Below are 24677 nucleotides of genomic sequence, written 5' to 3' on the forward strand. Positions count from 1 at the left end.
GGTAATACAGAAACCTTCCTCTAGAGCTGCTGACTGGGGAGACTGATATCTCATCCCCTCAGTCATTGCATCAAAAGGGATTCAAGTGATACAGACTATGAGTTATCACTTGAGAAGGAGAGAGAGAGGAACTGCCTTTCCCCCTCTCATACCTCAACCTCTGTTCCTGCTCACTCAATACCTCACTGGTGTAACACCTCAAGCAGTGAGCATAACCATCCTTTTTTTTTTTACAACAGTTTTGGAAAAAAAATATGAAAATAGGTTAAACAAAGAGTTTAAATTAATTTATGAACACAATCCCCTTCAAAGGTATGGGGGAGGCTCATAGACATTTTTTTAAACCCTTACCTTATTATAAATAATAATGAAGCCTTATTATTGCTTCTAAGACAGAAGAGAGGCAAGGGGCTCAGTAAATCTGGGTTAAGTGACTTTCCCAGGGTCATGCAGCTAGGAAGTGTTTGAGGTCCGGTTCCCCTATCTGCTATGCTACCTAGCTATCCTGTTCAGACTTGGATTTCTGTTGATACTCATAGACTTTCTAAGTTATTCAATATAAAAAGGTCAAAATTGGGAAGAAACTTCAGGTCATTTAATCCAATTCAGGCTTGACTAAAAATCTTTCCTGTAACACTTTGAGCAAATGCTCATTCAGCTTTTGCTTGAAGATCTACTGTAAGGAAAAATCCATATTCCAGAAGCACTTCATTCTCCCTTTGGACAGTTCTGGGCTATAAAAAGCTTTGAATTCTCAAAGGTCCCACGGTACTAAGAAGTCATAATTACAATTAAGAAGAATTTCTCACCTTTAACACCAGTAGCACTTCAGATCTGTGGAGAAACACCAACCTGCCTCCACCTACCTCAATATTTACTAATGCTTAATTTGGAAAGGACTTGTCATAACTCACCATTTTCTTTCTTTTGTCCTGTTCTGTAGGTGGCTCTTCATCCTCTGCTACTTTGGGCTCTTCAAAATGAGACATCAACATACAGCTAAAAATGAAACAACACAAATTAGCTATATGGTTAATAAATCAGATTTAAGGGTTCTTTAAATAGCTAATTCAAAAATAGAACTATATAAAACTAATAAAAATTTCCCAATAGAACAAAAGAATTGTGTCATTTTTTTCAGTCATGTGTGACTCTTTGTGACCCCATTTGGGGTTTTCTTGGCAAAAATACTGGAGTGTTTTGCCATTTCCTTCTCCAGCATCATTTCAAAGGTGAGGAAACTGAAGCAAACAGGGTTAAGTGACTTGACCAAGTGACTCACACAGCTAAGAAATGTCTGAGGTCAGATTTGAACTCACAAGTCTCCTGGCCCAGCACTCTATGTACTATGCCACTTAGCTGTCCTAAAAAACAGTTTAGGCAGCAGCTATTTATATTATATTAGGATTCTTAATTTCACAATTGAAATAATAACAAATTCTATATTATTTTGAATATTGTTGATCTAAGTATCAACAAAATTTTATGTGAGGAATAAAAAAATCTACCTCCATGTCCAAAGAAAATCTCCACAGACTCTAACTGTAAAATTAATACAAAAGTCTGATGGAACTAATGAGCAATTTAGGAAGTCATTATTCATATTACATCAAAAATTTTCATGTCACAATTATAATAAAAAATCAAATTCTATACCATTTTGAAAATAACTGATTTAGTGACAGTTGTGAAATTTCCAATTGGGAACAAACTTTTCCTCTACCTCAAAGAAACATTCAGGAACTTTATCCATAAAAGCAGTAGAGAACATTAATTCTCTTGTGGAAAAATCACATAAAAAATATTGTCCCAACAGTATACTTATACACTGTTCATATCTGATTTAAAATAATATAGTGTAGAACTCATTGAGAATTCAGCTCAGCAGAAGTTCAAGAGTCAAATGCCTGGTTCTTGTGTGAGGTTTGTGGGTATAAGTTTACTATATCTAGAAAATACCATACCAAATAATCAAGTCCAAAGTAAAATGTTCCCCCAAGTAGGAGTGTGGCATCACTAAGCAGTCATCTGCTAATTTAATATTAGTAAGAATTTTACTTTAAAACTTACAGCCAGGAAATTTGGGGTGCTTTATCAAGACTCCAGGAAGTCAGAAATTTCCAGGTCACACAGGGATCACAAAAAAAGAATTCCCATTTCCTGATTCCCCTTCTAACAAAGATGTTGAACTGATTACAGTCAGCAAAGTCAGCAGGAGTCAGAACTGTCTTGAAAGGAGCTAATTTTTGCTCTTTGATTTCAGAAAATTTAGCAGTAGTGAAACTTTTTGGGTCTATGGCAGCTCCCTTGGCAATCTTCTTCTCTTTGCTTAAACAATAATCACTCTAATTGAGGCCCTCTTATTGCCTGTTACCTGAACTTTTGCAAAGGTCTGCTAACTGATCCACCAGGCTCTATAAATCTCCACTCTCTCTAATTCATCTTCTCCATAAGATTGCAAAAAGGAAATTCCTTAAACACAGACCTGAATATATCATTCCCCTAACTCGAGAACTCCAATGGCTCTCAACCATCCCTTGGATAAAACATGAATTGTTTCTGTTAGCTTTTAAAATCTTTCACAATCTGGATGCAAACCATCTTTTACAGCTTATTTCACATTACTCTCTTTCATATATCCTACTTTCTAGCCAAATTGTCCAGTTGGCTATTTTGCATACATGACCTTTTATGTCTCTGAATAAGAGAACTGGATTTGGATTTTAGAATTCAGATGAACTGAGGTAGAATTCCAGCTCTCCTACTCTGTCTGGGTGACATTGAGCAGATCTATTAAACTCTCCAGACCTAAGTTCCCTCAAAACTGAGGAAGACCTCAAACATTTGATGATCTCAAAGATCCCCTTCTGTCTAAATCAATGATCTTAAGATCCTCCATTTTAAAGTCAGTTCTATCTCACATAAATTTTGCCTTCAATCAAAGTTCAGCTCAAATGTCATGTCCCAGCAGGAAATCAGTCTTGATTCCCCTATATTCTTTGCCTTCTAGTAGTTACTTTTAAATATATTTTATATTTAATTTCCTATGTACATTCTTTTCCCTTTCACTTCTGTCTTTGCTTCTCTAGTGTAATGAGTGCATATTGGGAAAAAAATCCTTTTTTTGATGAGCCTCAACAACCCCCCCCCCCAAGTCTTAATGCTGTTTTAAGCTGTTAAAACTTAAAAGAATTTGGAAGCATCCTAGACCTCTCTCCTTAATCTTTGACTCAAATTTTCATTGTAAATATGTAGACAGACATGTCCAACTCAATCTGTATCTGAGATTTTCAAACTCAATTTATCAAAACAAAAAAACCCTAAATTCCTTATTTTTCCTACAAAAACTTATTTCATTCTAGCTATAGTAACTAAATCATCCAATTTTCCATGTTTCATGTTTTAGCGCTACCAGTGAATCCCTCACTTCTCATACCGTAACAATTTCCAAGTCCTTTTAAGGTTCTACCATGCAAAGTTGCTCATATGTGTCTCCTCTGGATTACTACAATGTAGACATCATTACATTATTAGACTACTATAAAAGTACTGAATCTACCTGCTTCTTCTTCACTCCTGACTGAAGCAAAGTTCTTCCTAACCCAGAAGTTTGGTCATACTGTTCCTCTGTCCAAAAATTTGTTGGGTCTGAAATTTAAGGTATTTTATAATTTGTGCCATCCTATCTTTCTAGTTTTTAGTTTTATACTACTCCCACCAAATAACCTTTGCTACAGCTAAATTGGCTTATTTTCCATCAGCTTTTTATGTATCAAGATGACCACTCAATCTCTTATCTAAAGCACTCAATTATTCATTTGTGTTTTATATGAATATACACATAAGTGAGTGAATGAAAAACATCTAACCATTTTACTTTATAAAAGAAGGTCCAAGTTAGGGGCCAACTTAGGCCCAACAAGACAAATGGGATGAGTTGTACAGCCCCACTTAAATCCAAATATTCTCTCTCCCAATTCAGCTGTCTTGCCACTGAACTTCTAAAAAGCTCCTTCTTTCCTTTCTTTCTCTCTTCCTTCCTACCCTTTTTCCCTTCTTTCTTTCCTTTCCTTTCTTCTCATTCTCTTTTCCTTTTCTCCTTCCCTTCTCTCTGTCTCTCCCCTTATATTTTTAGTTTCAATTCTAAGACAAAAGAATGGCAAGAGCTATGCAAATAGGATTAAGTGACTTGATCACACCTTGTAAGAGTCTGCAGTCATATTTCAACCCAGGTCCTCTTAACTCCTGGCCTAGCAACTCTATGCACAATGCTACCTAACTGCCCCAGAAAACTATTTCTTTAATATTTTAATCTCTGGCTCTAACAATGGCAGATTTTATGAATTCTTTTCCTCAAATAATTTGAGTTTCTTCTAGTATCCTAAAACACAGTCCGATTTTAAAAGATACAACAATAAAATACCCCAGCAGTAGCACATTGGCATTTTTTGGTCTCATTTGAAGACAAGATAAACAATACCCTAGGCAAAAAAAGCTATACTGAAGAGGATTCTCTTAAGTTATCTGATAATGAAAAGGCTTATTGTTATAATTATTTCCTAAATGAAGACATAACTAGTTTAAAACTGATAATATTATTAAATACTCAAAATGATATTCAATTATAATCTTTAAATCTTTAACACAATTTTAGGTTTTTAATTTTTTCAATACAATGATCCACATCAAGATTTCTCTGACTTATACAACACTATGTCTTGATTATCCATGACTGGTAGAAGAATTTTGGATTATCCATGAGCATAACATAAAATAAAAACAAAGATTTAAATTTATAATTTTTTTGCCTCTATGAAAGAAAGTAAAAATATAATCACAGAGCTACAAGTTTAACATATAAACTCCAGTATGAGAATATCATCATGTAATCTTATAAGCAGGGTGTTAGAAATTGATCATGCAATATAACCAGCAAATTTCTTTGCCAATATTCTAATTACTTAGAAGTAAAATTGTTCCTTAACTGTTATGTTTTAGCTCTTGCATGAGCATCCAGAAATCATCTGTTTGGACAGCTCTTAGCTTTTTAGTTTCCATAAATTTCAGATTAAGGGTATAAACAGAGGCTTTAATAAAGAGCTTTTAAAGAAAGCCACTCCAAGAACTGGGAATAATCACATAAGCAAACTAATTCATCAGAGATTACAAAAGGGATGATTTATCTTTCAAGAGCAGTAGCTTCTTCTACAGGTGCAAAAAAAAAAAGTTTTTTTCCTTAGCATTAATTCATTCTAAATTGGGAAAACAATTGAGAATTCAAAAAAAAAACACAAAAAAAAACAGGAAAGACTGTCCTTTTTAAATCTATGAATAAACAGGAAGAGGAAGTTAAAAAACTGAATTCTCTAAGTAACTCAGTATTTTTGTTTTTTTATTTTGGCCTAGTACAAGTCTTTTATATTTCAAAATCATCAAGCTACTGTTTGTTAGAAAGATCAAAGCTGGAAGGAGATTTGTCTTAAGCCTCAGTCCCTTTCATAAATGAAGGAAGTAAGACAAATTTAGTGACTTACCCAAACTAATTAGTAAAGTTAGTTCTATTCAATTCAGTTCAATAAACCTTTAATGAATGCCTATTATCTACAGAAGACTGTCCTAAAGATAAGAGTCTGCCCTCATGGAGCTTACTTGAGGGAGAAAATGAGACACATGCACAGATAACTATAATACACAAAATAAGTGCAACAGAGAGGTGTTAAACAACATATAATGGAGGTTAGGAGGAAAGGATCATAATTTGCAGGGGGAATCAGATAAGATTTCATGAATAAGGGGGCACAGAAGAATATATAGGAATTCAATAAGAGGAAAGAGGGAATTCCAGGCATAAGGAACAGAATGAGTAAAGACATGAGAAAGAACAATATTTGGATACATAATAGGCTAGAACTCAGATGCCCTGACTCTCAGACTCTTTAAACTATTGTAAAAGGTAATCCTTTATTCCCTTTGTCTATTCTGAATTAACACTAACTTAAGTGCCCCTACTTAGATTGTGAAGAAAGGATTAACTCTCCCTTTGTCTGCTGACAATCTGCTCTGGGGGAGTTCAGGGCTTGCTTTTATGATGGCTTTTTGTCTCCGCCCTTCTTCACAGGGGCCAATCACAGTTTCCAATTTGTTCACAGATATGAGTTTCTGAGGGTGTAAACTCTGATCATAGGGTTCACAAGTTTGAGACTGAGTTAAAAGGGTGGATCTCTCTAAGTAAGTGACTTGTGAGTTCTCCAAGTAACTTGCTACCTTCTGAGCTAGTACTAAGTAGGGTGTTCAATCTTTTGTTAATTCAATTCAAAAATAGACAAAGGAAATAAAGGATTCCCTTTCAGGAGTGTAAACTCCAAGAGAACATAGAATTCCCTTTTACAATCCCCCTGTGATTCCTTGGGAAACAGTATAAGGAATCATTTTACATAATCAGAAACTACGATAGTTAGAGGGAAATAGAAGAGATAAAGAGAGAGCAAACCAATGTTTGCTAGGAGCATTGACAATAAGCCAATTTGGGGGCAATTGCCTGTGGCATACATGACTTTTGCTTAATGAATATGTCTAATCCAAGGAGAAATGGATCATACAGGAGCACAGAAGTTGACCTTCAAAGTGCCAAACAAGCACAAAAGGTAAAAGAACCCAAACCAATCCTACGGGGATTGATGACATTCTGTGCCACCCCCCAAAAAAGCTCAATGACTCGATCATGTGTGAGACTTGAGGTTGTGGCTGTTTAACATGTGATAAATGCAGTACTTCCTCTTACCACACTCTATATCAAGCATATAACACTGATTGTTCTGGCTCCATTATCCTGGAAAGCAAAGGGTCGAACTGGAGAATGCTACTTTCTATTTGTTTTGAGATCTAGTTGCTTTTGCTATTTTCTTTAATGATGTGGCAATTTACTGTGGTCCAGACTGCTAAATTGGGTTAGGGAATGATTGTTGTTGTAGGCTTCTGGGATATGAATCGCTTTAAGAACCTGTTGTGATTTGTGATTGTTTTCCCCTTTCCTTCTTCCCAGAATTTTTCACGATTTTTTATATTTCACTCAAAGATTATTTTAAAATTTCTTTAATATTTTTGATAATTCATTCATATTCCTTATGACTTGACCATGTATCCCTCTGTGATTCCTGTATGTATCCATGTATCTTCAGGGGGAATGTGTTATTATCTTCTGGGGCAGGGGGTGGGGAGGACAGCCCTATGTTATTCTTGTGAACTTTGATTTGAATTTGAGCCTAATTTAGAACAAGAGACTACCTCCCAGAACCAAAAGGCAAACCTTTTAGAAAAGGCACCATGAAAATGCCTGCAGAGACCACACACTGCACCAGGAGATCTAGAGTGAACTTTGAGATATGGCGATTTTGAACTTTGGGAGGAGTTGAACGCATTTGTTTTGAATGTACACTCTTATGCCAAAGGGGACTGCCCCTCTGCTAATTGGCTTTTTTTCAATGCACTTAACATTGGTTTTGTTCTTTTTCTCTTTTATTTCCCTTTATCCCCAAATTATTGTAATTTCCCTTTATAAACTACAATGTTGTAGATACCTTTAGTTAAAAATCTTTAGAGTTTTAAGTTGATTATGTTTTAAAAGATCCCTTGGAGAGACTGGTCTCCCAAAGGATCACAGGGGAAATGTATAATTAGAAAAATATTGTACCTTTGGACTCCATCTACCAGAATTCTTTTCTTGTCCCAAGAATCCTTTTCCCTTTGTTCATGTTAGCGACATTACATTATTGTTTTTAAGCTATGGATAACCCCTTCCTCTCTCTCCTTTTCATATGCAAGGCTGGTGAGCTCTCTCTGTTTCTCTAGCCTTTTACTTTCCTATGCTTCAAGATTTATTATTAATAAATCTTATAAATATAATACTTGGAGTGCTAAATATTAATTTTTAAAATTTACAGGACCCCTCATCCCAAGACCACAAACGTGATAGAAGAGAAAGTGAAGACTAGCATTCTCTTGGCTCATTAATTCCAGGAATCCTACAAAACCAGAACTCATCCTCACATAATGTACTCATAAATAAAGATAAGCATATTTATGTTAGTTAAAGAATAGATATAAAAATCTGATATCAAATATTTGTACAATTGGGCTTAAAGAAGTATAATACAGAATGCTATAGTAAAGTCACAGCTATTAGGTGACCAAATTAAAAATATCTACTTGTTAAGAAATTTGGAAAATGGCTTTTGAAGATATTTCATCACACTTCAGCAAAATTTGAAGTTATAAAATTCATTAAAAAAATTAGTACACTGTCTTTGTAAGTCTATCCTCTTACCAAAAGAAATAATATGGTATAAATTCAACTATTAATCAAAACCCACTGAATTTAATCTGCTTACTCTCTATACGTTCCTGTTTCAGGATCCTCTGTCATGACATCATGTAGGCCTTCTACTGAAATATTAATGATGCCACAAAATTTATCCTGGATGACTCTGAAAGAAAAAAAAAACAGAAAGGAAAATAAGACAGGAAATTTAACTAAACAGGCATTATTCAGAAAATTATGTTTTTAAAACGGCAACTTCGGTTCTTAAATATTTCCATAAAAAAGCCCTTCAAAACATATTCCAGGTTTGAAGTTATCATGTTCTGAATGAAATGGCAGAATTCAAGAAATCAATGGTAATTTTAGAAAACAAAACCAGAACATTTTCTGTTCAAAAACTTTTTAAATAATAGATCAAAATGTTTTAGTACTTAACAGTTGGCAAGATTGAATACAAGATTTTTAATTTCTTCATACTCTTCTATCGTATGCATCTCTTTCCTTTCTCCATATCTCCAAATTCCATCAATTCTCCCTCTTCACCAAAACAATTCTAGTTTAGGATCTTAGATATATTCCCATATAGAATACTAGAAGAGCTTCTTAAGTATTCTTTGCTCCAAAACTATTCACATTTAAATTCATTCTCACATGGCTGCTCAGATGATCATCTTATTGCATCGTTTTCATATTTCTACATTGCCTTACAGTTTGCAAAGCACTTGATATGGATTATCTCATTTGATTCTCGTGAGGTCATTTTTAGTATTATCCTCAATTTATAGATGAGGAAACTAAGGCTGGCTGTGGTTATGTGAGTTGTTTACAGAGGTAATAATTATATAAAGACTCAAAGCTATGTCTTTTTTATTCAAATTCAAACACTGCATCAATTAAGACATTATATCTCCAGATGCCTTCTTGTCATCAGGCAGGGTCAATATGGCCAAACTAGGGGACTCCTCATCTGCTCTGCCATCCATCCTCCTCTATACCCCACTGGGCCAGGACCAGAAGCCTCTTTCCTGGAATCCAACTCTGATCTCTCAGATGTTTTGAGACAAGAAAATCCAACGCTGAGCCCCTGTGAAAGCCCTGATCCAGCTAAGAATGTGAGGAGCACCACCTCAAAAAATACCTCACCCTCTATGACCAATGAGGCATAGGATTTCAAAGATCCCTGTCATTATTACCTAGCAGGATCAGGGACTTGCTACACAAATCTCCCATCTTCTTTTTTGTCTCCTACTCAGAGATCGGCATTGAATCAATATTATCACTACTATGAAGGGCATGACAACATCCTGTTCTCTGATTTCATGAGGAATTCTAATGCACAGACTGACTTAGAGTAAAGTTTCCTGCCCTGGCTGCCACTGACTATATGGGCAATCATACCTGCTCCAATCCTACTGGGTCCCTCTCTCACTTTGTTTTAATTTTCCCTTGTGTTTTCCGAAATTCCCATTTTTATCAGGGAAAAAAAAACTGCCTGTCACATTCATCTTAGAAACTACTCTGTATAGGCTTTAAATTCAATTTTCTATGTACATGTTGTTTCATTCAAATGGGATGTGAGCTCTTTGAGGGCTAATACAAGTTCATTTCCTCCTTAAAATTCTATCATATAAGACAAAGAGTGGCACACATTAGCCACTTAAAAATGTTTTTTGAATTGCTGAATTGAATGTCACTCCTTTATTAAAAAATCTCCAGCGGCAACTCACTGCCTCCTGATAAAATCCTCATATTAGGTTCTTCATGATTTGACTCCATCCAATGGTTCAGCTTTATCTTATAGTTCTCTACACTCCAAACTGGGCCATTCATTTCATAGCACATTATTTATTCATGCCCTTTCTCTTAACGATGCACGAACATCCATTTTTGTCTATTCAAGTTTTCCTAATCCTTTAGAGTTCATTTATGTGGCATTTCTTCCATGAAGCTTCCTCAAAGTTTTTAAGGTACTTGACAATTATCTTATGTCATATTCTCTGTCTCTCTTTCTGTCTTCAATTATAAACTTTTGTGAGCAGAATTTGTGTCATGGTTATCACTGCATTTCAAGCTCCTAGCATAGTTGAACAAAAATGTTAAAAAGTTCATATACAAAGCAAGTCATCTGACCCATAAAAGCAGTTCATGTTCTTTGAATGATTCTTTTAAAGATGACAACATACGTTTATTTTTCTTCCAATTCTCACCTCACCCTTTCCCCTCTTTCCTAAAAGGGGTTGGGATATATTTTTAAAATCATTGTGGAAGGTGGGGATGTAGTCTGTGTTTACAAAATAAAGTTATGTATTTTCTCTGTTTACAATTTCTAGCCATCAAAGAATGAACCCTTAAATGGACCAATTGCTTGTAACCCAACTAATTCTTAACACTTTCTATATCACAATCACTGATTTTGGGGCCTCTTGCTACATCATTATATATCAAACTAAAAATAACTATAGAAAACAAACAAACAAAAAAAGCTTTTAATTCCAATGGTGCCCTACCTAAAATAATGTGATAGATCAAATTAAATGTGATAGTGAACAATAATTTATTAAAACAAAAACAATATTTCTAAGCTACTGACCCAACTCATGACTTTTCATAGAAACAAATTATACATTTCAACTAATATTATTTTTTCTTTTCCTGGTACCTCCCAGGTCAAACTGAAAATATGTTTTGTCTTAAATGACTACACAGACCTTTCTATGCAGTATTTCTCTGAATATTTAAGAAAACACTACACTAATAAATCAATCATTGGAAAGGAAATGAGACAATAGATCCTTAAGGGGATTCTACTGAAGCATCACTGAATGGAAAAAAAAAGGATCAGAGATCTCAAAAACCTTTATTAAAAATAAAAATGCTAAATAATTTACTCAAAATGATAGGAAAATATCTTTTAATATTTTTAATTTTGAGAAATCATATTTTTATTTGTTTCTAATAAATACAGTGTTTAATGTATTACACTTGCCTAAATAAGAAGAATTTTGCCTTGGGTCAGTTTTATAATGCTTAAAATCTAAGATAGGTCAAATCTGCTTTCAACTTGGCAAAGTCCTCAACTTTGAATCTTCAGGATCCCACTCTCAACTCCAATGACTTAGGGCCTCCTAATTAAGTATTTCCCTATGCCCTCTGTGTAGAAAATCCCACATTTCAAATATCTTCCCTATAAAGATGTATCTGTTGAGTCTGTCAATTCTGTGGGCTTTATACTTTGTGTTACATAACTAAGCAACCCCCTAATACAGGCATAATGCATATACTTTTATCCAAGGTACAACCATTTGAAACCAACAAATATTAGTTACTGTCTCATCAAGATTAATTATCATTAGTTATTCAGTTATATCTAACTCCACTGGATGAAGGCAATGGGGTTGAGTAAAGACCAGGGTCTCACAGCTACTCAGTTTAAGTATAGTAAGTATAGAATTGTTGATATTAAGGGCTCCTGTGAACTGTGAAAATGAGGAAAATGTTACTTATATTGAATTGTATGTTGATTTGTGTTCTTTTAGTTGTGACTGATTCGTTATGAGCCCATTTGAGGTTTTCTTAGCAAAGATGTAGGTGTGGCTTATCATTTCCTTCTCCAACTCATTTGGCAGATCAGGCAACTGGGGCAAAGAGGGGTAAGGGACTTGCAAAGGGTCACAGAGCTAGCGGCATTTGGACTCAAGTTTTACTGACTGCAGGCCCAACCTTCTATCCACCGCAGCACCTAGCTGATTGATTTGCCAACCCGCCAAACCATTCATTACATATTATTGCTTATTGCTGGCCTTAAAAACAAACGAACAAACAAACAAACAAAAAACACACATTTAGGTCATAAGATTAGGAAAATTTCTCAATTCCCTTCCACTCCTACCACCACGAAACAAAAATAAAAGCTATGAGAACCTGACATTAGTTATGAGTATGATTCACATATAGACTGGAGGGTTGTATATGTCTAAATGGGTATAAGTATGTACAAAAGTAGAAAACTGTTTTATTTCTTGATACTCCCACAAGTGGGGTGGTTTTGCTTTTTTTTTTAAATATATCCATAGATAGATCTATCCTGTCCAAGATTTACTATGCAGTTTGAATATATACTTTGAAGTAAAAAAAAAAATCATTTGTATTGCTTAACTATTTATTAGTTTGAAAAAATTTTAGTTTCTTCACCTTAGTTTAAAGAAATTAACCAATAAATGTATAAAAGATGCTTCTTTTAGCCAAAAACACTACTCTACAAAATGATACTATGATAGGTAGTAAAGGGACTCTAGTCCCTGAGTCCTGGGTTCAAATGTGCTCAGACACTTTCTAGTTATATGACCCTGAGCAAGTCACTTAACCCCTCCCTGCTCTTCTGTCTTAGAATTGGTAGTAAGGCAAAAGGTAAAGGTTAAAAAAAAAAGATAATTTATAGGGGGCAACTGGGTGGCTAAGTGAATTGAGAGTCAAGAGATGGGGCATACTGGGTTCAAATCTGGTCTCAGACACTTCCTAGCTGTGTGACCCTGGGCAAGTCACTTGACCCCCATTGCCAAGCCTGTACCACTCTTCTGACTTGGAACCAATACACAGTATTGATTCTAAGACAAAAGATGAGGGTTTTTTTTAAAAAGGTATTATATATTGAATCATTATACATAGCTTCAGGGGCCTGTTGCACAGTCTATTCAGCATGCTATATAGTTATAATCCTTATGTTATTGCCCCAACTTTGGATATTCTGCATTAAAGTTAAAAAATCAAGCCACACAGTAATGTGATATGTGATAAAACCTTTCTGTGATGTTAGTATCTCCCCTTTGTAAGTCTATTCTTATAGAAATAACATTCTCCAGTAATGCTGCTACAACAAAAACTATCATTAATTTTATGAAGGGAAGGGAAAGAAAGAAGAATTTGTTAAGTGCCTACTATGTGCCAGGCACTGTGATAAATGTTTTACAAATACAGTGGTACCTTGACAAACAAGTTTAATTCGTTCCATGGCTAAGCTCATAACTCAATTTGCTCGTGTGTCAAGTCAAATTTCCACATTTAAAAGAATGGAAATGAAATTAATACATTCTGGCCCCCAAACACCACACATATTTTTTGGTTTATATGCTTTTAAATATGAAAATGTACTTTATAAATAACATATATAGATAATAAGAATGTATACAAATAAATACTCTCTCATTTTACAAATGAGGAAATTGAGGTAAATGACTAATCCAAGGCCACACAATTATTGTGGGGATTTGAACCCAAGTCCTCAAACAACAGAGGCAATTTATATTTTTATTCTTTGAAAAAGGTAGGGGGAGAAGGGTTCAGAGTTCACTGCTGTCCTTTAATGAAACTGGCAGTTGAATTAAGACTGCAATTCTTAAAACTAGCAATCAAATGTTTCTAAATATTACTATAACCAAAAGTTAGGCTTGAAATAGCACTGGGTAAGAATACGGTTTATATTTTATGGATGTGTGCAAAGAGTCAATTTCTACCACTTCTAGCTGTGATGACTTTCCAGATATTTTATTACACAAATACTTCAGTCTCAAAATACTGTCAGTAATAATTTTCTGACTCAATTTCAAATTATTTTGTCATTTTTATAATGATTTTACCCATAACTGACTAGTTAGAAAACATTTAAAGGAGAATATGAACATCAGAAATAATGAAAAAACAAATGTTTTAGGGGAAAATTTTCATACATATGAATAATGGAATAAGGGATAATAAAGAAGCAATACATTTATAATATGCTTGATGTTCTGATTATAAATGATCAGTATAATTGACCAGGGTATTCACTATGTACTCATTATTGTACTACATACCACACTATTACTATAGTACTATAGTATCATTAGTAATCAGAAACCTAATGTATCATTTTACAGTAACACCAAAAAAGTTGTTATACATTATTTAATGTATAAATATACATTATTTAATAATGCTACATTTAGTAATGCTACATTGATGTAACATTTTATGTATCAAATATGAATGTGTCATTAAATTTTTTGTATGCTTTTAAGACAAATCAGATAATTATAGTTCACACAAAGAGTTAAAATGAATATGATCACAAGGCAGAATGTTCGAACAGGATGACCTGTGCCTGACTTTCAGGCATTATTTGTTTAGGAAGTTCAACTTGCTCCATAACTCTTCTTCCTAGTGGATTCTGAGCCCTCACACAAAGGGGTTCTGTAACACTATACCTAGCTGACTGATAAAAACTGTAGTATTCTAATTTATGTTCCCCTGAATTTTCTTGTGTCTTAAGTTTTTGTTTAAATTGAATAATCTTATAGGTGAGAAAAATAATCACAACACAAGCTAAAATGAAAAAAACTAACAAAATGTCAAAAGCCTGATTCCACTTCTCAATCTCTTGTGTACATATCAAAGCTGTCTCTTGTGCTAAAGAGACAGTATCAGTTGGAAGGACACTACTGTTTTCCATACTCAAGTTAACAGGGTTAAGCTGTATTTGTACCGGCAACACTGTCGTTGTCTCTGATGGATTCTCAAAAGCATGTTCTTGAAAAAATCTATTGGGAGTTGAAGTCAAAACTCTTCCTTTGAAGGTAAGTAACACTCTCAGTTTCAGACTTCTCAAATGTAGGTATTTTATGCCAGGCCATCATTAATGCCATAGTCTTTTAATGGATCTGAAGAGATTCTATTGCCCAAGCTGGTGATCCATCAGTTGGAGAAGTAAGCCAATCTGTAAATTCAGTCGAATTAAAATAATGCAAAGCTCTGCCACGCATTGATGGAGGATTTTGACAATAGATGGCTAAAGTTGTTAGTCACGTAGGCTCAACAATTTGTAGCTACAGTTCCAAGGATTATAATTGGCTTGAAGATGTATCAATGAAGATAAGGGTTTAAGAACTCTAGGATGCAGGTCTGTAAGATTATTAAATGACAGATTAAGAAACTTTAATGAAGTTCCCACTGTTTAAAATGTTATTACTGTCAATGCTGATTATTCTGTTTCTATTTAACTGCAGGTAAATTAAGTTGTCTAATAATCTAAACATTATAATTTAAATAATTTTCCAAATCATTCTGGCTTAAGTTTAAGATTATTAATTCCATCAAATTGATTAAATTACTGCATTTTCCAGAAATAGATATTTCCACTTGACTAGTCCTTTAAATGCAAAAGGCTGTTGAATCAATATGGTTATGAGACAAAGAAAGCCTTTTAAAGTTTGTAAGCATACCAAAAGCATTTGAGGAGACTTTTGTTAAACTGTTTCCTTCAAGGTACAAACACTTAAGTTTCAAAATGAAAAAATGCTGAGTCTGATATCGTTGAAATTTGATCCTCACTTAAGAGTTTGAAGACTAATCATTCCAGAGAAGATTCTAATTTCCAAGGACAAAGAGATGATTTCTTTGCAGGGTAAGAAAATGAATTCAAGCTATCTTACTAAATAATTCTCTTGGAATAAATGTTATCTGATTAGAGTGTAAATATAAGTGACAAAGAGCTAAACAAATATTCCTGTATTTAAGCATTTTATTAAATTATCATTTAGGTATAGATAATATAGTTTCTTCAAGTTAACAAAAACTTCTGGGAGATACATATAAAATGCTAGGCTGCCCAAATATAGAGCTACAGGAGCCTAAAGATTGATCAATTCATTTGATTTTACGTAGATTAAATTATTTCCCCACAGATATAAAAGCATTGTACTTTTAGGAAACTTCTTGGGAATGACAGAAAGGCCTAACTTAATGACAGTTAATTTGTCTCCTAGTATAAAGGTGGCAAAAAGACAGACATCCCAAAATCTCTTTCTGAAGCAACAAAAAAAGAAAAAAAGCTAAAAACAATAGAGCTAGTTGTAGGCAAGGCAGAGAAATTTGTAATCCACACATAGCCCAATTTCTGGCTTTTCTGTCCATACTAGATATGGCTATAAAAAGAGATGGCAAAACTGTAAATAATGCTCATCAAGGTTCTAAAAATAAATCATATGCTTTATTATAAACCAAATTTGCATTTAGTCTTGTCTATTCCTCATTTTCATTGATCAGGCAATAGTTATTAAAAATTATAATGAAAATCATTCTACTTAATGTCTTTTTTCCAACTATGTGAATATTCATATTAAAAACAGGAAAAGTCAAAGAACTGTTTCATTAAGAGCAAAATTGCCTCTTAGGTAATGATTAATTATTTGAAGCATACTTTGCTAAAATTCAACGAATTGTAAAAGAGACTATCACTCTGGTTTAAAAAATTTCAGCATATTTTCACATCTTTTAACAAATCTGATTATAACCTAATTAGGCCATATGGCAGTTATATAAAACAACTCATTATATAATCATGCTAGTTCCTATGAACTTCAGGCTTTTCATTACATTTTAATTCCGTTTTATGTTCATTAAAGTTTCAAACAAATGCCCATATTTACATTTAAAAGTTTCTTACCAAGAAATAGAAGTTCATCTTATTGCTGCTCATATGATCGGTGAATAAATTTACTTTGAAAATGAGTTGTAAGACATTGTTAAACTCCATTCTTTTACCATATTTTTTGCCCTGGTGCACTCAGGAAACAGTGTTCTTCCCATTGGTGCCTCTACAGTGAATGTGCAATACAGAGGTTACCATGGATACAGGAAACTGAGAGACAGGAAGTATTTTATCTGTGTTTCTGAAGTATTGTTGGAAAGGAAATATCAAAAACTTATTTCTTGAGAACACAGAGTTAATTTCAGTTCCTTTAATATATGAGCCCTCCCTTAGAACCTTTGTTTCCTACTTTGTAATCATGATTTTCAAGAAAAATGAATCTTCATCATTTTAGAGGATAAAAATATTGACAAACTAATGAATCACTACTTGAATATGTTTATCAGTAAATGTCATATACAATAAAGCATGTTTATAACATAAAGGCTTCTTCCAAAGGTTATGACTTTTTTTGTGATAAGGGTTTCATATAAATCCTTGATTTTAATATGGTTTTTAATTTCAATAGTGTTCTTAACTGGCTGCTCATTGCTTAGGAGCTGTCACGTGCATTATTTCAATTCTTTCAAGGGTCCTATCTAGCCCTGTCCTAATTTTAAACCAAAAATTAAATATTATATTTTAAAGAGCTAGTCATTAAGAGCATAATTTATATTTTTTAAGTGGTCATTTTTACAACTATACTGTACTTCAAATATATCACTGTCTTGCTTATAACAGAAAGAGAGCAAAAGGATAGAAATGCAAGTCTGGTGAACATGTAGGAAATTAAATGCTTGTTAGATAACTGAATTAATGAAGTTTTCTTCACATTTTGTTTACATTATTTATTAAGAGATATAAAATTTGATGTAAAAAGAAAATGATATAGTATGTTTTCAATCCATCTTTGTCTCTGATTTGATGTGTATTTCTGCCCCTTACCTTTCTCACTTAGTTTCCTCACAAGCTCTGCCCTGATTGGTGGCTGCTTCTCCAGGTTAACTATTTCCGGAAAGGCTCACATACTTACTTCACTTCATTATACTCTGAACGTCTCCTCCACAGCTTTATCAAACAACTTCGCACATCATAAGAAACCTTACTCCTCTCTAACTCCAATGCTTTAATCTTGAAATAATCAAGTCAACTCTAGGTACTGTCCCTGAATGAAGGACTATTTCCCCCAAAACCCCACAAAACATCAACTCACAATCAAGGTAATTTTCTGGCCCCAGGTTTCTCTCCAGCCACCACTCCTCTTTGTGTTTTCTGTTCCATTAGAGTATAAGCTCCATTAGGACAGGGACTATATTAATATCCTGAGCACTTAAAAACAGTGCTTGGAACAGAGGGAGCACTTGATGGTTAGTTTTGCCTAGTACTTTGCTACCACATATGGGTTTTTATTGGCAAAAATATTGGAGTGGCCTGCCATTTTCTTCTCCAGGGGATTAGGTAAACAAAGATTAATTGACTTGCAGAAAGTCATATAAGCTAGTGTGTTTCTGAGGCCGGAACCAGGTCTTCCTGAATTCAGGCCTATGTACTACTTGCTAGGTCATCCAGCTGCCTCCAATAGGCATGATTTTTGTTCATTTCATCAAGTACTTATTAAATGCAATACACTGGGGAAAATAAAATTATAAATAATGTATGGCCCTTGCAATCCAACAACTAAGAAACTACTAAAACTAAGATGGAAGGGATAAACTATGGGGCAATAAATAAGAGCTATTACATAGGAAAATTTTGACTGAACTGCATATGAAAATGAGAAATCCATGTATGTCACTTAAAAGAAATGAAGACAATTTAATAAGTATTGCTGGGATTTAATAATTTTACTGGGAGAGGACCGTAAGTTACATTTGGCATTTATAAAACACTTACAATGTAGCCACTTTCCATTGTCATTTTAGAAAATTTCTGATGGAAGACTTCTTGTCAAGAATTTTCTAGAATGTCAGCTTGAAAGCTCTTATTTCTAATATCAAAAGTATTAACCAACTTGAACCAACAAAATAGAGTATCTAGACATGCCTTCAAGCCTTTGTCAAAGACTCATTTAAAGTATCTGATATTACTTAAAATATTTTAGAAATATGGTTCAGATTTGCTGAGACACCAGTCTCTCTCAATATTCTTTCTCTCTCAAAACCCTATTACTAAGCTTGGAGGTTTTCTCTGTTTTATTTCAGATTGGTTGAAAAATATTCACCATGGATAAATTGAAAAATAAATACCATGGATAAGTAACATCTATAAAGAGATCAATTAATACCTAGTATTTACATAGCTCCTTAACATTTTCAAAATGCTTTGCAAGCATCTTTTCCCCTTTACAGATAAGGAAACTGAGGCAGCGGTTAAGTGATTTGTCTAGGGTTACACAACCCAATATATAAAACAAAATTTGAAGTCTTTCCAAATGTAGATCTCAACTCTCTTATCTATCCATGAGATACCTACCACATACCTTAGTGCTGAATATAAAAAAGCTCTGGTTCTAGGAGAGGAGACTGTTTGAGAATCCATACAGGCTTACCAATCAACAAACCAACAACTACACATAGCTGACATTAAGCAGGACACAGAAACAATCTTGACCCTCAGGAATTTTCTTTTCAACAGGCTCAAACTACTTGCAGTCATAAGCCATCTCTTAGATAACAAAGACTATTCTGGTACTGTTTATATGGCTATTGATCATGGCAAGTTGTGATTTTTTTGGGGGGGAAAGGGGAGAATCACAAATAATGCAAAAGGCAACAGAATGATGAACTATCAATAGAAGCAAACTGAAAAATATTACTAAGAAGTGTTATATGCAAGAAGTAGCACAAAAGACATTATTGGCCATAGATATAATCAGAAAAGGGAATAATACCCATACTGAGAAATTGATAGATAATGAAAATATGAGTTATAATGGCATAGCATTAATATAAAAAAACCAACAAATAGTCTCCAGTACATTGGGAGGGAAAAAATTTTGCAGAATGAGAAGTATTATGCAAACTGTCTATAATCTGTACTGCTGCAATAGCATATGAAATTCCATGGATCCATCAAAGCATTAAAATAAACTCACAAACCGTATGTTGGGTTTATCCTATATTATCAAAGTGTCCATTCTACCTATTTAATAAATATGTAGAGTTCTAAAAGATCACAAGTTCATAAGATTTAAGTTGGAAGGAACTATATAAGTTATTTAGTCCATTTTGCTGTTGAAGAAAATGAGGCCCAAAGAGTTTAAATTATTTGGTCCCAAACTCACAGCTAATAAATGTTACAATTAATATTTAAATTTGGATCTTATGTCTCAAGATTAATCAAAGATTTCCATGCAATCATACAGCCTCCCCGTTATCTCAAAATGAGTATGATCTAAAACTATTCTCCTTATCCACTGTCAGCCTAAGTCTAGATGAGCCTACTGGTTTGATCTTTTACCAAAATCAAAATAGATGACTATATCTGAATATATTTTAAAAACTTCTAACTTATGGGAAAACTTACAGATATTTTTAAAAACTATGTCTTGAACAAATTTCTATTAATCAATTTCCTAATAGAAAAAAATTGAAATTATATTAAATATGATTCTAAATATCTCTAAATATGATGGCTACAGGCAGAGAAACATTTAGAAGAGTATTTTAGTTCAGTTAAATTGTAATGAGGATCTGAACTAGAATACTTGAAGGTGGTATGGAAAGGGTAGAAGAGAAAGAGGTATAATTTTCTTCCAAATATTCTTCTGGCTGTTCCTGTGAAGATATTGTCCTAATCTCAATTCCTTGAACTTCTCAACTTCCATAAAGAATAAAAAGCCTATGATTGTTTCCTTCAAGTCCTTTATAAACATTACTTGGCCCTCAATTACTTACAAAGTTTCCATTCCCAACCCAGTGAAAATTTCTTTCAGAGCTACCCATTACTAAATAATACCATAACCCAATGGAATCTTCTCTATCTGCAGGCAGTTTGAACATTCCAATAACTTTGAAGATAGTTAGTCCAATCCTGCTCTATACACATAAACTTCATTTCTACAGTATTCTCCAGGTATTCTTCATTAACCAGTCTCATTCTCCTTAAGTTATTTCTTCCCCAAAGTACTGCCTTGATCTTCATTTCTTTATTTCTTTCGCTTTGGCAATCTCTCTTTTCTCCTATGACTTCAATGATCACCTCTCTGCAAATAAAATCACAAATCTAGAACTCCAAATGAACCCGAGTTCCATGTGGAATCCAGTCCCATATTTCTGACTACTAAAAATACACTCAAGAACACCTTATCCACATATCAATCACAACCTGTTTAAATCTCAACTAATGTTCCTACACTACCACCTCTTAACTTCCCAATTTCTACTGACTTCATTCACTCAATCATATTCTTTTTGTGTATCCCATTGACATTCCCCTAATTTTGGAACTATTACCTCTTAACTAGACTACTGTAATGGCTTCCAACTGGTCTTCCTACCACCAGTTTCTTCCCTTCTCCAGAGGAAATATGTTATAGTGAGTGGGAAGGACACTCACTGATTTTGGAGAATTGGACTCAAATCCTGGCTCTGCCACTTCCTACCTGGATAATATTACACAAATCAAGTCGCTTCTCTGGGTCTCTTCATCTCTAAAATGAGACTAGATGGCCACTAAGATCCCTGATAATTCAATCAATCCTTCACAATAATTCTGGAGTCCCTGCTTAGGTGAAATCATCTCATCATTCTGCAAAAAAAAAAAAATAGCAAACACTTCAGCCATTCCTTATTGCCTAATTAATAAAAACACAAAATAAACTTCTCTGTCTGGTATTTCAAAGTCCTCAACAACAAAGGTTCATCCTAACTTTCCAGTTTTATGTATCATTATTCCTTATCAAATGAATGGTATTTGTGAAGTACTTTGCATAATGCCTAACACATAGTAGGCACTTCATAATTGCTTGTTTCCTTCCGTCCTGTCTTCTTTCCTTCTCACCATCTTCTCTCTCCTTTCGTTCTCCCCTCCCTCTTTCCTTCTCTTCCTATTTCTTTCCTTCATTCCATTCTTCTTTCCATACTTTCAGCACTCCATATTCTAAGAAAACTGGTCCTTTTTGGCCTTTTGTGCATTTATAGGTTCCACCCTACCCACCTACAAAAGCCTTACTCGTATAGTTCAGATGCTACTTCCTTCATGAAATCTACCTTGATTTTTTTCAGTTGAAATGATTCCATTTTTCCACAAACTTTTTGTGACATTCTGCTAGATTTCCCTCTAGTTATGTCCAGGTCATATTCTTTCCAATTAGAACTAAGGAGCTTGAAGTCAGGAACAGTAAGCACTGGATGTAAAAGGGGGAAGAGGGAGGGCTGTTTCTGCCACTTACTGGTTTTTGCAAGTTACTTAATTTGTCCGAACCTGTTTTTGAATCTGTAAAATAAGGATAATAACACTTATGACATCTATCTAAAGAGATGTATCATTTTTGTATAGGAGATGATTGATTAATGCTAAATGAAAATATAACGTGTATCAAATGTTAAAATGTTATTCGAGTACACTAAAAATGTTTTGTCTCAGAAAAAGCACCCAAACTAACAAAGGTTAGCTATAATGTAGTTTTTTTTCATTGGGAGGATCCCCCAGAGCAGGGGTACCCAAAATATGGCCCGCAGGCCACATTCAGCCCCTACCTCACTTCCAAAAGGGGCACCTCTTTCATTGGTCTCAGTGAGAGGAGCACTGCATGTGGCAGCTCCACAAAGTGTGGCATTGCTCACATACAGTACTACTTCTGGTGACATAATCTTTTGCGTGGCACCTGGTTCTGAGAGTAATTGAACAAGAACGAGGTGCTGCACAAAGGATTATGTGGCTGCACAATGGAAGACGTCAGCATGGTGAGCGGTGGTCTGGGGGAGGGGATTCCGCACTGTGTATACTGCTGCCCAGTATAGTGGTGGCAGTGATGGGTCTGTGCAAGGTGTTACAGGCCCATCACAGCCAGCGCTGCAGCCTTTGCTATCCCAGACAGACATAGCTTTTTTTATAGTCCGGCCCTCCAATGGTCTGAGGGACAGTGAACTGGCCCACTGCGTAAAAAGTTTGGGGACCCCTGCTCCAGTGCCTCATCACGGCATGGAAATGATCATAGTGTAGTCAAACCCTGTTTCAGGAGAACACAAGTCTCAGGGGGAGGGGGGAGGAGGGGCAATAGGTAAGACTTCAAATACAAGCCAAGGAATGAATTACAAGTCTCTGGTTGAATTTTGTTTAATTGATATAATTCAAGTATCCTTTGGGGCTTAATGACAGATTAGGAAACAAAGCACAGAGAAGCTCCAGGATTTGTGCAAAGCAATGCTATCATTAAGAGGCAAGCCAGAACCAGAATGATAGTGTCCTGTTTCCTGGTCTTGGGCTATTATCACAGTTTACACTGTGGAGCAGAATGCATTATTTACCTTGGGAAGTTCACTTCATCCTAGCAGCCTTCTCTTCCTAGAGGATCACTCTGCCTCTGAGACCCCCTTCCTCTAACTGGTCACTTTCTCATGGAACCTCCATTTTAAGGAAAATGACCTGGCCACCCATTTTCACACCTTCATTCCTCTCTTCCTATAGCCATGACTCTCAGAACTTCTTCCACCACTGTGCTCTTATGTGTATGCCTTCCTTCCCTCTCCCCTCAGCTTTCTTTTATTCTCCCATTTTAGGATTTCAGGTCCTTGAGGATGGCGATTGTTTTTCCCAGTATTTATGACAGTGCTCGGCACATGTAGACTTGACTTGTTTAAGGACCAATATAGTCACTACAACTCAGTTTTATATAGCATCTTACTTACAATGGAAAAAAGATATCACAAATTTCAGACTAGGGAACTGAGAGCTGATAAAGTTTAATAATGTTTAAGAAAAAAACTTGTTAAAAATATGTGTTGAACTAAACTCTGTCACATCTTATATTCACCAGAATTCTCCTAATATTTTTATAGCTGCTTCAAATTCCTATCACAACGCAATCAAGAAGGTAAGCAAAATCAGAAGTACTATAAGACTAGAAAATCACATGGGGAGGAAAGTACATAAGAAGCACATTAAAGAGAACTGAAATCAGTCCAAGCATTCCCTTACTTCTATCTGACATCTCTTTTCACCAGTTATTCTGTCTGAACTTCATGTCCCTCCTATCTCACTAACCTATCTTTCTGCCGTCGTCTCTCAGCAATCTTTTTGGTCTTTTTAAAAAATTGCTGTTAAAAGTCAAACCATCATCACGACTACTCAAATTCTCTTGGAAAAGCATACCGGAAAGGAGATAAGCTATATTGGTAGGTATAGTAGTTCCTGATCAATAAAAATGTAAAAATGGAATAGTTCTATTAAATGGAAATAAGACTTATCCTATATATGGTTATATAGAGGCTCATTAAATACACATTGAGTTATACTTTAAAATTATAAAATATGTTACATTCCTCTGTACTAATATATTAATTTTAGAATTTATTGAATCGCACAAATACCTAAGAAAATTTGAGAACTTACTGAAGGACATAAATAACTAGAGTAAATCATTAACGGCACATAGCAAGTTATACTTTATTGTATGGGAAATAAAAGGAAGAGGCAATTTTAAAAATTGATACGAGCAATGCATTTATGACTGCACTTACAAGCATATGTTAAAGATAATGAAAAACAACATCAAAATGAAATTCCTCAGCTTATTCCTACTCAAAATATACTTATCATACTTATACTTATCCAGTAATCAGCATTACTGGATAGTCTCCAGAATAAGCATACGTCAATGTTTGAGTCAGAATTTGAGAACAGGAAATTGCTGTGGAA

The 24677-nt window shown here is 34.5% G+C and overlaps 2 protein-coding genes across 2 annotated transcripts in view; both read right to left on the reverse strand.

Moving 5' to 3' along the window:
* Positions 1-24677, reverse strand: part of IPO11 (importin 11) — a 197492-nt gene that overhangs the window by 23674 nt on the left and 149141 nt on the right. The window contains exons 28-29 of the mRNA XM_007486378.3: positions 8388-8483; positions 915-999 (exon numbers count right to left, since the gene is read on the reverse strand). Coding sequence (XP_007486440.1) covers positions 915-999; positions 8388-8483 — 181 coding nt within the window. The remainder of the gene's footprint in view (positions 1-914; positions 1000-8387; positions 8484-24677) is intronic.
* Positions 13838-16783, reverse strand: LRRC70 (leucine rich repeat containing 70). Its single transcript, XM_007507879.3, is given in 10 exon segments — positions 13838-14915; positions 14917-15149; positions 15152-15311; positions 15313-15382; positions 15384-15422; positions 15424-15453; positions 15455-15517; positions 15519-15846; positions 15849-16089; positions 16091-16783. Coding segments are annotated over 10 exon segments (1833 nt in total). The 5' UTR covers positions 16262-16783; the 3' UTR covers positions 13838-14417.

This window comes from Monodelphis domestica, chromosome 3 (assembly GCF_027887165.1).
Source record: "Monodelphis domestica isolate mMonDom1 chromosome 3, mMonDom1.pri, whole genome shotgun sequence".
NCBI classification, from domain to species: domain Eukaryota; kingdom Metazoa; phylum Chordata; class Mammalia; order Didelphimorphia; family Didelphidae; genus Monodelphis; species Monodelphis domestica.